This window comes from Bradysia coprophila, chromosome IV, assembly GCF_014529535.1.
Source record: "Bradysia coprophila strain Holo2 chromosome IV, BU_Bcop_v1, whole genome shotgun sequence".
In the NCBI taxonomy this organism is placed as follows: Eukaryota; Metazoa; Arthropoda; class Insecta; order Diptera; family Sciaridae; genus Bradysia; species Bradysia coprophila.
The window spans coordinates 1,951,245-1,966,239 of NC_050738.1; the positions used below are offsets into that span (position 1 = coordinate 1,951,245).

The 14,995-nt window shown below is 32.7% G+C and overlaps 2 protein-coding genes across 6 annotated transcripts in view; both read left to right on the top strand.

The window, feature by feature from the left end:
• The window catches only part of LOC119066421 (protein jim lovell), a 131,069-nt gene extending 124,229 nt beyond the window's left edge, over window positions 1–6,840 (top strand). For all 5 annotated transcript variants that reach the window (XM_037168894.1, XM_037168895.1, XM_037168893.1 and 2 more), the window contains one exon: window positions 1,695–6,840. In XM_037168894.1, the coding sequence (XP_037024789.1) occupies window positions 1,695–2,308 (614 nt within the window). In that variant the 3' untranslated portion in view covers window positions 2,309–6,840. The remainder of the gene's footprint in view (window positions 1–1,694) is intronic.
• A 6,337-nt stretch (window positions 6,841–13,177) lies between these two features.
• The window catches only part of LOC119066093 (protein goliath), a 47,091-nt gene continuing 45,273 nt past the window's right edge, over window positions 13,178–14,995 (top strand). Inside the window, exon 1 of the mRNA XM_037168365.1 lies at window positions 13,178–14,028. The gene's annotated coding sequence lies outside the window, so the exon portion shown is untranslated. The remainder of the gene's footprint in view (window positions 14,029–14,995) is intronic.

The window sequence follows — 14,995 nt, forward strand, 5'->3', positions numbered from 1 at the left end:
AAATTCTGTGTTTTTTTTCTGTTTTGTTTCTTATTTTCGACCGTGTTGATGATGATTACTATGTGTTTTGTACATAGTCGATTTCTCATAATGATGCAAGTTTATTGTAGTTATTGTTAAGCATCATCTCATCCAGCCTTTCCGAGTCAATAATAAAACAACAACGAACGAAAGAAGAAAAAAATTGTTATTATTATATTAATACGACGTTCTGTATGGTTGGTGTTATTAAATTTCGAATGTGAAATGCTAGCTGTGAGAGACGATATATATATACGCTTAAGTCACACCCACATCGAAAACATAGAACTATGTCACGAAATGTATGTAGATTAATACACTGTGTTTTTCCCAGATGTGGGTTTTCTTTAGATTGGATGTCATTTATTTTGATTTTCTGTTGTTCGTCTGTTTTTTTCTTCTTCTTTCTTTAATTTCATATTTTATTTCGGTTGGTGTAATGTTTCTCTCTACTGTTTTGTGGATGTGTTACAATGGATGGAGTTCCGTGAGGAAACATGCATATCAATTAGAAATTCAACAGTTTTTTTTATGAATTAATAGACAATTAGTGAGAAGTAAATGTTGTGTGTCGGGATGCTGTGGACTTGGTTCGATTGATGACCATTGGATCAGCAATAATGTTTTTTAAAAAAATAATTTTTTTCTCGGACGTTCGACGTAACATGTTAAAAGGTCATTCATGCTCTCATAATGAGAGTCTCATTTGAATAAAATGACTTCCTGATTTGGCTGTTGGAACAGTATTACAAAGCTACTGTATTGACTGTTGCTGGTCGTTTATCAGTACAAGATCATATCAACTTTCAAGGAAAGAAGGCGAACGAAAGCCTTGTTTTTCGTAAATTTCTTTGCTACCTGCCCCATGCGAAAGTTGACCGTTACAAAGTAATTTGCCCCCTGCGAAAATGATCCATTACATGAAGACTATTTTCGGTTCATTTTTCCATTTTGTGGAAATCGACTTTCCAATGGAACAGGTAGTCTATCGCTTTGGAAACAACTTTCTGATACTCGCAAACTCACTCCTTTTTCAACAAGTGTATTCGACCACGGCTCGGATTTACAAACTCTACCTTTGTCGAAAAGTCTTTCATGAAATATTGTCAGCGTCAAACCCAAGTCGCATGTGTATATTTGGGACTTATGAAAGTTATGCCTTATGCCTAGGTGCAAAGCCCGCTTTGCTATGTTCGCTTTGTGGTAGCTTTACCATAGAACTGGCCACGAGTAAGAAAGTTTGGTGTTGAGTTAAAATTACATTTCAACTATGATTCGCTAGACTTTTTCGTGAGCAAATCGGTATAGTGTTCGATAGAGCACTATATCGAGTACCACTGTCGCCATGACCTGATGAGAAATGGTCGAAACGTCTTATCAGTAATGAATTACTTCCTCAGCATCCAATGAAACATACTTTTCCCGACCTCACTAAATTATTCCTAAATTTACCGAAATTACGGGCAACTTTTTCGGTAGATTCTCCCTCGGCAAGGGAAATTTCTATAAATTCAATAAATTATTTACCGAAAAATTCACTGACTAGCCATAAATTTAGAACTTAAAAATTATATCATAAGCATATCAAGACATTGCAGTATTGCAACCTTGTCACAATTTCCAAAAGTTTTTCTTTCACAGTTGAACTAACACTTTCTTTTATTTGTTTTCAGTGACTCGTCCGAAAGGCCAACATTCAGCACCTCGCGGCGGACCACCCCGTTCTTGGACGAATGCCGAATTGACCGAAGCACTACAGCACGTTTGGAACAAAAAGATGACCACCAGCCAAGCATCCCGTATCTTTGGCATTCCCTACAATTCGCTACTGATGTACGTTCGCGGTAAATACGGAAAAAGTTTAAAATTGGAACAACTACGAAAAGACTGTATCAGCGGCCCGCCCATCGAACTCCTAACGATGGGCATGGGAGCGCACAATAACAACAACAAAATGGATCGCAACAAAGAGCTCAAAGAGCTGGACGGCGGCCCATTACAACGAAGTTCGTCATCCGAACCAGACCTGCTATCCAGCCCGAACGCAATGTTCAATCCATTCCCGCCGGGTTTCTATCCAGACTTTTCAGGCGGTTTTCCCGGTTTACCATTGAGTATGTTGAATCTCTTACCGCCCGATCGACATCCACCATCGATGCATATGCCAATGGATGAGGATTGTAAAAGTGATCGGTCAAAGCAGTCGCTGGAAGATGATTTTCCGCAGCCACTGACGTTGACTAGGGACGAACGACGGGAGATATTACAGCAGAATGGACAGGATTGAAATATAATGATGAGATTTTGGTCTCTGTTCAAATGAAAAAGGTGAGTGTCGAAGACGAGTGGTGAATTTTTGATGTTGTGAATAGAACATCGTGCTTGGATCATTTTCCGATGAAATTTTAGTAAAAATAAGTTGGGAAAATGATGCGTGAAGGGCAACTGTAACGTGATGCAATATTTAAAACAAAAAAAGAAAAGATAAAAATGAACACACACAAAAAAAAAGTTTATTTATTTATAGACAACAATTTAGTGGTACAATTAGTTTTTCATGTTATATCGGAAAATTAAAATTAAATAAATTTAAGGAAAAATCTGTGTAAAAGTGGGGCAATATTTTTAAATGAAATGTATTGATAAATAAAAAAAAGATAAAAAAATGAAAACAAAAAGAAAAATTAATAAAAAAAACTTGTATTTAAGAGAGCTACTTATACTCATATTTTTAATTCGTAATTTTAAAAAACAAAAAAAAAACTATTTAATAGAAAAGTGAACCAAAAAATAATTACCAGAAAAGGAAGAAAAAAAAATTATTAATTGTATCTAGGAAGAGACATTTCAATCGAATAATTAATTACGAAAAAAGTGTGTTGAGGAACGTCGACGTAGCCAATGATACAAAATGAAAATAAAGAAGAAATAAATTTAAAAAATCTAAAAAAAAACTGGAAAAATGCAAATACTCAATCATAAAGCACAAGTGACTAGAGATATATAAAAAACCAACAACCCCCGAATCCAATCGATTTAACAAAACTTAATCTTAATTTTAATCAAATTCCCATTTTCTTGTTAATTTCAACGAGTGATGTAAATAATTTTGTTAAAATGTTGGTAATTCTTCCTAAAATTTCTTTTTTTTTGTTATTGAGAAAACGTTTTTCCTTTACAGAAATATAAATGCATCCGATTTAAGCGTAACTCTTGTTCTTCCGTATATCGTTAACAGAAAGTATCGTAAAATAAGATTTTATTATTTTTTCACCCAATTCTAATTACTGGTTATCGACTTGTTCAATAAACAAACCGAATTATTTTTTAAAGTTTTCTTTTGTTTTTTTCATATTGTACACAATCACTGAGTCAGAAAAAAAATAGCAGCCAATGAAGGACCCATTCGTACTTAGAAAAAAACTAACCGACAAGACTTCGGAACGGTTTCATTACGATTTCTTAACAGGTGGTTTATTTTGAGAAAGACCCACCGGAAGTAGTAGAAAATTCGTAAAACTTTACCTAGGATTTTTTACAACAACTTTCGCATCTACTTCGAAAGGCAACCCGGACTCATTGCATACCTAATTGTAAAAGTGAAAATTTTCCTGAGGATTTTTTACAACAAAATTCGCAACTACTTCAAAAGGTTCTGAAAAAGTGATTTTAAATATGTTTACAGTATGAATCAAATGTTGTCGCGACTGCAAAGTCTGCGCTTAAGAGCGCTCACCCCTTGGCAATTTTCTTAAAAGTAACACATTTTTGCATGCTTTAACGGTTTTACTTTTTCAAAAAAAAGATTTTAGTTCAGCAAAATCATCAAAAAACGAATATTTTTGCGCACAAATGTAGGCTAGAAAATTGCCAAGGGACGAGCGCTCTTAAAATATGGTTGCATGACATGGACATGGGCAGTAGGTTGGCTCGATTTTACTAACTTTTAAATCCACATCCAGCGCTTTGTGTCCAGCTGGAAGAAATTAAACTTGTGGCATCATTACTTTTCCGTTGCCACACACTTATGAGTATCCCACGTGAATTTAAAAATCTGATTTTTTATATGGAAAATCGATTTTTCATACGAACTTTAGTCATCCGTGGGATACTCAAAAGTATGCGGAAACAAAGAGGCAATGACAAGAGTTTAGTTTTTTCCTGCTACACAAAGCGTTGGATGTGGAATTTAAAGTTGGAGGATAGGTATTAGCAATTTACGTACATCATTTGTTATCGACTGCAATGACACAAAAAATCAATGAATATTAACTTGTGTTTTCTTTATATAAGGGAACATGTGAAAACAAGTGAAGTAAAAGATTTTGTTTCAACCACTAAGAAATCGTTTAACCAATAGAAGTTAGGACTATTAGGACTATTTTTGGAAGTGTATTTCCTAATATTTTCCTATGTTTTAACGAATTTTCACACGCTTTTCCAAACGGTTTCCCACAAATTGTCTATGGAAGTAACAGATTTAACAGACATAAGAGTTCAAGCTCTTTTCACTGCATGATATCAATTTTTGACTCCTTCACAACATTTTTTTTCCTTTACATCAAATATGTTTGTTAAAAAGGAAATGTGGAATAAACGGAAATGTTTCTCGTTTTTTAACATCTTATTTGCGATTCAATGGAACCGTCAATCGAAGCTCTTAATAACCACTTCATGTTTCCAACTCATCTTTTTCTTAGCTGTACAAATTGGGTCCTACAATATGCGCGATATAATACTGCTTCAATGCAACCCAAATTGCAACCACACAATTTAATTAGAATTCTATGAATAGAAACAAAATACAATAACAATACAGGGTATATATAATGCAATGTGTAAAAAAAGACAACAAAAAAATGATTTAAAACGAAAAAAATTAACATAAAAAATAGAGAAATAAAAACTGAAAAAATTAAAAAAAGAAAAAATCATTTTCAGCCATAGGACACAATCTATGGTAGCAAGAAAGAGATTCGTTTCATTCCTACTACAGTAACATTATGAACAGACGTTTTTTTTTATTACTGAGAAAATTACAAAGAATTGAAAATTGTAGAGAAAATTCTTTAAATAGAAAACAAAAATATGAAGTAGAATGCAATTTGGATAGCATGACGCCATCTATAGAGCAAATTTTCTAAATTCCAACATTGGATAAAATTGGCAAAACAACATTTTCTTTGATATAAAATAGAAACAGAAGCTAAAATGATTATAAAATACATCGGTACCTTAACACTCGAGAAGAAAAAGCATAAAACTAAAAAAAAATAAAAAATATTATTTGATATATGACATAAGACTGAGGAAATTAATTTTGATTATTACCAAGTTTATCGGTTAGCCAATTTCTTTTTTGTAATTATTAAGTTGCTTTTCACCGACCAACAACCCACTACAAAAGCCAAACATTACAAAGAAAGAAAACGAAAAGATTAACAGCAACCGCCCCAGTTTAGGTTCCAGACAAAATTTAAAATTCTTGAGAAAAACTCTGTCCGCAATAACTAAATATACAACACATTACCAGTGACCACTTTTTATGCCGAATAAATGTGTAGTGAAATTGATCTAACTGGATGGACTTTTTCGGTTAGAAGTTTTTTTTAGATATAGTCATGAACACCTAAAAACGCCACTGTGTCATCAATTATTTGTTTGTGGAACAACGCGGAATAATAAAAATAAGACATTGAGAACATATCGGCACTTTCAGGTGTGCATGACTGTAACTACAATTTTTTTGGCCAATTCGTAAGCGAAAAGAATGAAATAATCGCCAAGGAAAGTAAAATTGAAAGCGGCATAATTAGCTGGTGTTGTATGTATATCGACAAATCAATTTAAAATTAATAAAAACAGACGAAAAACAGAAAGAAATAGAAACCGCAACACTTAATAACAGTATATAAACAGATCCTACGAAAGTTCCTGAGTTTTACTTAGTTTTAACATTGTAATACCTGCTAAAGGTTTGTTTTCAAATATTTTGATTTTGATTACTTTTTAATCTACTAAACACTACAGCAACAAACAGACAACTAAACTACAATAATCCTATATTGAAATAAAACATTGTTATAAAAATAGAACTGGTTATATTTTACACTTTTTTACAGCAGCAAATATATACGAAAAATGAATAAAATGAATAAAATAAAACTATAAAAACCAAATCGAAGATGAAATATAATTTATTTTTTATACTAACAATAAACAGTAAACCGAGCACATAATTTTTTGATCAAATAGACAAAGAAGAAAATTAACTAATTTTCTAAACCGATAATAAATTGCAGATTACGTTTAAAAATTCTTCTCACATTCAACATCTTTAAAAATTCTTAATTTTTAATTATCAATTCACCCTCCTTAGTTCTACAAACCAGAAAAAAAATCTTTTGCGTTTAATACAGTTTCAATCATAGAAAAAATGAAGAAAAAGGTTTGTAAAAATGGTAAAAAATAACGTGTCGTGTATAGAAAATTCGATTTGGATGTCTAAAATTATATTAAAATCATAAAAAATTGAAAAAAAAAGTTTAAATAAATAAATGTTTAGAAATGATCAATGAATTTTCGGAAGATTTTTTAACAAAAATGGAAAACAAAAGTTTAAAAAAAATTAAAATTAAAATCAGGAATTAAATGACAGATCAAAAAATTCAAAAAAAAAAAATTTTTTTCTTTAGAAAAATAAATGAAAAACATTTCTCTACCTTTCGTTCACAAAACATAAAAATATCTTCAACAATGAATCGTTTCATTGATTAGAAACTGAAAATAGTTGATGGCCAAGAAATTAAAAATTAATTTTTAAAAAAATCCATCGCCGAATTTGTTTTTCGTTTTTGAAAAGACATTCAGTATACGCTGAAAACAAATGTACAAATATAAAAAAAATGCAACAACCTCTTTGAAAATTAAAATTAAAACTAAAAGAAAACCACACAAATATAAAAACTATATATACGAAGTAAAAAATAATTAAAAAAGAAAGAAAACAACAAAAAATTATAAGACAAAAAGAATTAAATTAAATTTCATAAAAATGAGAAAGACACAAAATTAAAACGGTAGATGATGTTTACTGTCACCAGAAGTAAATATAAAAAAAAATTAAATTAAAAAAACCAAAATTTCAAATGCGAAATCTCTATACTAAATTTATATTTATTCAACAACAGGGTAAACTTTGTAATAAAAACCAAAATTAATACAAAAAAAAAACTTTAAAAGAAAATGTATTCAACTTAATAAACAAAAATTACAATTTAAGAAAAAAATAAATTTAAAACAAAAAAAAAATATCTAAAAAAATTGACGGTATATTCATCTGAAGCAAAGAGAAAAACTAATCTTACAACCAACCATCATGTATATCAATTATAAACGTAGCAAAAGGTTGATTTTTCTTACAAACAACAACAAAAAATCTTTCTCAATATTTTTATGTACAATTCAACAAGAAAACGTTCTTCAAAAAACTGGTTTTGACATCAAACCAATAAAAAACAAATTGAATTCTTTAAAAAAAAGTAAATAAATTAAAAAACAAAAGGGAGAAAAAACATTTTGTAAAATTTTGGGCATCAAATTTGGTTACAATCCTTGTGCCCTCAAAAATAAAGATGTGATAAGTTTTATTTGATAAGGGTGTGCAAGATAATATTTAAACACAAAAAAGACAAAATTATTAAAAATAAGAAGAAGAGGAGGAGGAGAAGAAGAAGAAGAAAAATGATTAAATCAATGAAATATTTGAGTACTATAATAATTGATCGTAAAAAATTATTATTAATTAAATTCAAATATTAAATTTTTTTAATTTTAATTTTTAATTTATTTTCATTGTGAAAAAATATGTGCAATTGTGCAATTATTGGCATCATAACAACAAAATTGTGTAATTTGTTAATTAGATGAATAAATAAAAAAAAACTTAAAATAATTATTGTAAAGGCGCATTATTATATAAAAAGGAAGAAGAAGGACGAACGGAAATGAAAACAATTTTTTTTATGTTTCTATTTATTGATAAAACGAGAAGAATAGAAGAGAATGTGTAAGATAAATTTAATGAAAATTCATTAAACCGAATTTTTTCTTTCTTCAATTTGTTTCATTTTGTTATAATTTTTAGTAAAATAATATTTATTATTTACATTTAAAGCAAAAACAAAAATAAATTAAAAAAAGACAACAACAAAACAACTTTTGTAATGATATTTGGCACTTATAAATATTCACTGTTAATAAATAAAATGAAAGAAAACTTATTCGACTTTTATACTTTCCCTCCAGTTCATTGAGTCATCTTGAGTTATCGATTTCCATTACAAACCGAAAATTTGCCAATGTGAAACGGTTCAGCGATCCCGTGTCCACTTTGTCTAGGGATTAAACTCGTCCTAAGATTGCTGATAATCCTAAACTTTCAAAACCCTCTTCCTAACACTAACAAAATGGAACGCTTTTCAAAATCTGTTACCAAGACGATCCAATTTAATCCAACCAAATACCTTCCACAGGCGTAATGTCAACGTCGATGTATGTGGAATTTGTAAAATTTTGCATCTCACTAGGCCCCATCTTTTGGATGGGTCAGATCCCTTGACTGACTGACTACTTTTCTCAAGAAGATTTTTGTAATCCGAGCAAAAAAAAATCACTCTAAAAGTATATAAAAGTATACCAGGGTATGCGTACCCTACTTTCGATACAAAACACGTATATGAGAAATTCCAGCACTTGATCATATACTGGCTCATACGTATTTTCATTACTTAAGAGGCATCGATGATTTGCTGAAAAGTATACATTTGGGTGATTTTTAAATACTGTCTTTTGGTGATATATTTCCACCAAAATTATCATTTTTCAAGTATGTAAGACCGCAATAACGACCACGAATGTGTTAGCTTTCACCATAAAATAGATTTGGTTGTAGCAGGTTGACCAACCCTGAGAAAACTGAGCAGTTTATGAAAATTTCGGTACACTGGTCACTTTTTTCAGAACTGGTCAAGTGACTACAACCAAATCTACTTTCTGTTGAAAGCTAATACATTCGTGGTCGTGGGGTCGTGTGTTTTGAAAAAAGGATTCTGATGAAAAGATACCATCAAAAAGGCAGCACGAGATACAGACCCTGGAAAGAGGCGAATTTCTTGCTTACATATTGAATAAAAATGAAACTCGTGTGATTACGGCCCTCGCTTCGCTCTGGCCGCAAAGTTCACACTCGTCCAAACTTTAATTTTTTCCTTATCATCGATATTACACACACAAAATTTTGGAATGAATCCTAGAATATTACTCCAGTATATTCCATTAACGAGCTTAACCCAAAAATGTCTTTCTTAGTGGGATAATTGTCTTTTGTGGACCATTAAGAATTACTCAACTAATAACACGATAATATCACGGGACGATACAAAAATTCTTTTAGGAATATCTCTGAGATCCCCCGACCGTCATAGCCCAACTTTGAACTTATCATCGGGAATGGAATTCCCCGTCGAATAAAAAAAGTTTTTGAAATCCGTTGAGGATTACGTCAAGCTATCGTGTTATCTAGGAACGAGACAAAAATTCTTTTTGGAATATCTCTAAGATCACCAGCCCGTTACACGACCCATCTTCGAACGTAGCCTTCGTAATTTTATTCCCTGTCGATTAAAAAAAAGTTTTTGGAAATCCGTTGAGGATTACGTCAAGTTATCGAGTTATTAAGGAACGAGACAACAATTCTTTCGGAAATATCTCTAAGATCACCAGCCCGTTACGACCCATCTTCAAACTTAGCCTCAGCAATTTAATTCCCCGTCGATTAAAAAAAAGTTTTTGGAAATTCGTCGAAAACTACTCGATTTATCGTGGAATCAAGCGACCAGACAAAAATTCTTTTGGAAATATCTCTAAGATCACCCGTCCGTTATAACCCATCTTCGAACTTAACCTGAGGAATTTAATTCCCCGTCAAATAAAAAAAAGTTTTTGGAAATCCGTCGAAAACTACTCGAGTTATCGTGGAATCAAGGGACGAGACAAAAATTCTTTTGGGAATATCTCTAAGAACACCCGACCGTAATAGCCCATCTTCGAACTTAACCTGAGGAATTTAATTCCCCGTCGATTAAAAAAAAGTTTTTGAAAATCCGTTGAAAATTACTCAAGTTATCGTGTTATCAACGAATCATCAAAGTGTGACAAACATTTTCTGTATTTAAGGTTTTTGGTCATACATTCATGCATTTTCAATCATAGTAGTGATCATTGTGTGACAAACATTTTAGGGTGTTTATCATCCGTAAGACCCATGACTTTCAGTCAAGGGAATAATTCCATGGGTGTGATTGAAAATGGTAAAATTATTTGGTAATTTTTGGTAAAACCCAACTAACTCGCTAAAACAAGGTCTATTTTTCTGAATTTCGAATACTAGAAAATAGGTTCTTCGTTTATTGCTAAGACAAAATATGTGCAAGGAACATCCCAACATCACTCGTTACCTAAGGCAAATGTTAGATATTGTATCTACTTGAACAACAACTCGTCTATGTGAAATCACTTGAACATGGAAATGATCGAGAAACGAGAAGGCGAATCGAGTTGAGCATATCGAAGAAGACAGAGTAGAAAAGTTAGTCAGTATTGTACGATCGAACCGAAAATATAGAAAATTATCGAACGAGAAGTTCGGGGGACAACATCCCCAAACCCCAAGTGAATCGTTTTCATTCGTAGAATGTAGAATCGTAGAAATCATAACAAGTGGCACAGTCTGAAAGCAAAGGAGAGCAGGAAGTAATCCTTTGGTATCCATATGAGTGATTTTTTTGAAAGTGGACCAGGCTCCGTCGGAGCTATTTTTTAGCGACTCTTTGTTTACATGCCCAGATAGCCCTTGGCCCCAATAGTCTAAAACCGCACACGTTTCATTTTAATATTCTTTTATTGGCTGGGGAACTTCCACTAAAAGTCGAAAAAGGGTGTTTTTCATACGTGATTTACTGCCGCTACAGGCTATAAACATACATGAGTGTGGGCTCATTGGATAGGTATTGTCAAGGAGATACGGGGCAAGGACAGATATCTCACATGACCTGTACCATTGTTCGAAAATGATAAAAAAAATGTTTCAGTCGAAGGCCGGAAAGTTTGATGAACTTCAAAACGTGAAATCTCGCACCTGGCGAATGTTTATCTTTAGATAAGTGGATGCCCTGATAGAAGCTTAACCTAGCTTTACAATGATACCCCACTTGCCATAGAAGTGACAGGTTCAGGATACTTTTTTGGGTACAAAGTGAGTAGTGTTCCAACACACGAAAGCAAAATATGAATTTTAGAAAAATACACGAATTATGCTGTTTTTGATGTCTGTATCCACTGATCTAACTATAAACATTCGCCAAGTGCGAAATATCACCTTTTGAAGTTCATCAAAATTTACAGCCTTTGGCTGACACAATATTTTTGTTATTTTTGAACAACGGCATAGGACATGTAAGATATCTGTCCTTGCCCCGTATCTCCTTGACAATACCTATCCAATGAGCCCACACACATGGATGTCTATATCCTATAGCGGCAGTAAATCACGTATAAAAAACACCCTTTTTCGACTTTTAGTGGAAGTTCCCCAGCCAATAAAAGAATATTAAAATGAAACGTGTGCGGTTTTAGACTATTGAGGCCAAGGGCTATCTGGGCATGTAAACAAAGAGTCGCTAAAAATAGCTCCGACGGAGCCTGGTCCACTTTCAAAAAAATCCCTCATATAGAAGATCAGCAAGAGCTACGAGAGATGTTTCAAAAATTCATCCGCTTATGGTCGTTCAGCGAACTGATAAAAAGATCAAGTGCTTCGTTATAACTCATCCAGGAAACCGTTGGTGAATCGGTATTGTAACGTGTTGACAGCAGTAGAAAAGCTCCTAAAGTAGACTGCACACTGTGCACAGGATGATAGCGAATCGTCTGCATCGTACGAAGTTGTGTGTATCGATGGCTAAACGGGTGATGGACCGGAATCGAAAGGACTTTTTGCAACATATCATACTTCTTTGGGTTAAGTTTTATTCATTTAAAGCTAAGTTACTGGTAGCTTCGTTTTTAAATTTGTATATCTACTCGTGCCGGTACGGTACGCCATCTACAACTTTTCACACAAACTACTAACTCTAAAAGTTCATCACGAGTTTTTCGATTTTTCGTAAATGAACTTAAAATCTCATACAACAAGTACTTTCGAATAAATGCTTTCTGGGTGAGTGTCTACACTAAGCAGTGACACATCGCCCTGTTCTAAATCTGTTCGAAATGATTTTAAATTCATTCATAAATTTGGACAAAGAAAAATATGGCATTGTTATGGAGTAACACTGTCATAATATTTGCAAATGTGTTGGTTACAATCAAAAAACTCTCTATATCGGCTCGATATCCTCAATATCAGTTGTCTACCAATACTTACAAAGGGGTTTTATACACTGTGTCACAGGGTTCATAATGAATTTGTTGAAGTAAATGTCGACAATATTAATCAGTATCCTGAGTCGGATTGGATGAACGGGGAATTTACGACTATTTAAATAATCGTTGGTACAATTTTATATTTGAAGTTAAGCAAAATAAAATCCTTGAACTGTACCAAAAATGCAAAAATTTGGCATTGAATTTCTCAGGAATTTCAAAGATGTTACGCTTTTGTGAACTTTTATTCGTTATGTGTCATCTGTTATCAATAACGACCTTAGAAATAAACGACAAGCTCATATAGCAAAATGTATGTTTAAAAAAATGAAGTAAAAGATTTGAAATCAATCTACACAAATACTTCCATCAATTGAAGTAGTAGATCCCACTTCTGATATTATTACAGTCTGCGACAGGTTAATGCATTAGTGTGAGAGATTAGTTAATCAATAAATGTAAATTACAATACTCTTCAATCATGTAAACATCAATCAGCAGTGATGAATCACCACCCTGTCATTCTAAAACAGACAAAAATCAGCTGTGCTAAATGGTGTTTTTCAGACGTCGATGGTGTGGTGTATTTTTGATCTCTTTCTCTCTCTCTCCCTCTCCGTCTTTAGTACGGTTCCGTTTATTTTATTTTGCTGCAGGGAGACATCAACACATCGTTTTCGTCAGTTCTCGTTTAGCTGTTTGTTTGTTAGCGTCTCCGAATATTTCGGATTATAGTCCGTGTATATGTGTTTTTTGTATTATTTTAGAACAAAAGAGCTTCTTGAACTGTTTTCCATTTCTTTGTTCGTAAAACGCATCCAAAGTTAAAGATTAAATTGGCTGTTTTTGGGATAAACGGAAAAAAATAGCAAAAATTAATCTGCTTGTGGACCGATTTTTTATATGAAACAAGAAACATTCTTCGTAAAACGATAACAGAATTTCGATGATATAATTAGACTCACGAAAAAACCGAGAGAAAAATCGATAGAAAACATTTTCGATTGTTTTTGTCAGCAGCAAATCGAAAAGAAGATTGCAGTTGTTTCGGTATACATCCATACGAGAGTCGAAAATATTGTAAACTGTGTGGTGCCATCATAATAACAACGTAACGTTCTAGATATTCCTTCGTCAGAACACATAAATTTAATTTCGTTTTCAATGAGATGATCGCAGTTGACAAAATTCCGTCTTGAATGTGTGATTTGCCAATTCGAGTGACTTTATTTGTTGTTCGTGTAAATTGTCTAAATTGAAGAACAGTGTGCGAGACGACGTAGTGAAAATCAAATCGAAAAACACTTTTTTTTCGGTAAATAAACGATATCACGACATTGTACACCATTATAACAGAGGTGTTGTTGATAAACATTTTTCGGATCTTTCCGTTTCTCAAGAAACTTTTGTTGAAACGAGAATTCGGTTGTGCAAATAAAAACAAAAATTAGACACGGTGTGTGGACGTTTGTTATTCCAATAAATTTGTGACATATAAATCCAGTCCCCAGTCGATTTCTGCTGGTAAGTCGAAAGAAAACTTTTTGAAAATTTGATTTAAGTTTTGTTTCCATCATAAAACGACAAACTTATCACCATTATGGTCGATGAATCTTTATATTTCGTTTCCAAAAATATTTTTTTATTTCATCAATTTATGACATATGTTTTGCCATTGCAAGTGATTACACCAGCCAAGGTTCAACGCTAACATTGTCATCGTCGTCGATACCATATGACTGGCTGTTTCTAAAAGGTTGCACTCAGAGCACGCAATTTTCTAAATGATTTTCAATTTACGACTAGCTGAAGGAAGCGCTGCTTATTTTCGAACGGCTGATCATATGTTATTGACTACAACAATGAAGCCTTTGGTGGTGTCCTTTTATTTAGTAAAATTTATGTTAAAACCATTGAAGTAAAAGATTTATGAATCGCGAACATTAGAGAATGCTTCAAACAGAGAAAGGATCAGATTACCGTCTTTAATAAATAGTTAAACTCGAACAGCTCTGCTAACAAAAATAAAATAAAAAAAACGTAAACACTGCTCCTACAAACAGCTGCTTCTGTTTTCCCTTACTTAGAGGAACAACTATAAAGAATTTCAATTTGACTAATTTCCCTGGGGTTGAGGTTACAATAGTATTCAAACATTAAAAGCATTCGCATGCTTTTTACCCATACCTACACACACACACACTCTCTCCTCTATTTCTCAATCTATTTTGTTTACCAAAAAAACGTTTATTTGATTAAGTCGAGCTGGGGCGTTTTTTTCTCAGTTTCTTTTTGAAATAAACACATGCCTGGTCAATGAAACCTCCAACACTTTTTTTTTCATCAGACAGCAAAAAGGTTACTGAACCTGAAGATGAATGAGTCGCTTTTCAGTATGCACTTATCTCAATAAATTATGTCTAAAGTATCTGTCGACATCAGCATCAACATCAAACGCATCAGACACTGAAAGCAAACTGATGACAAATTG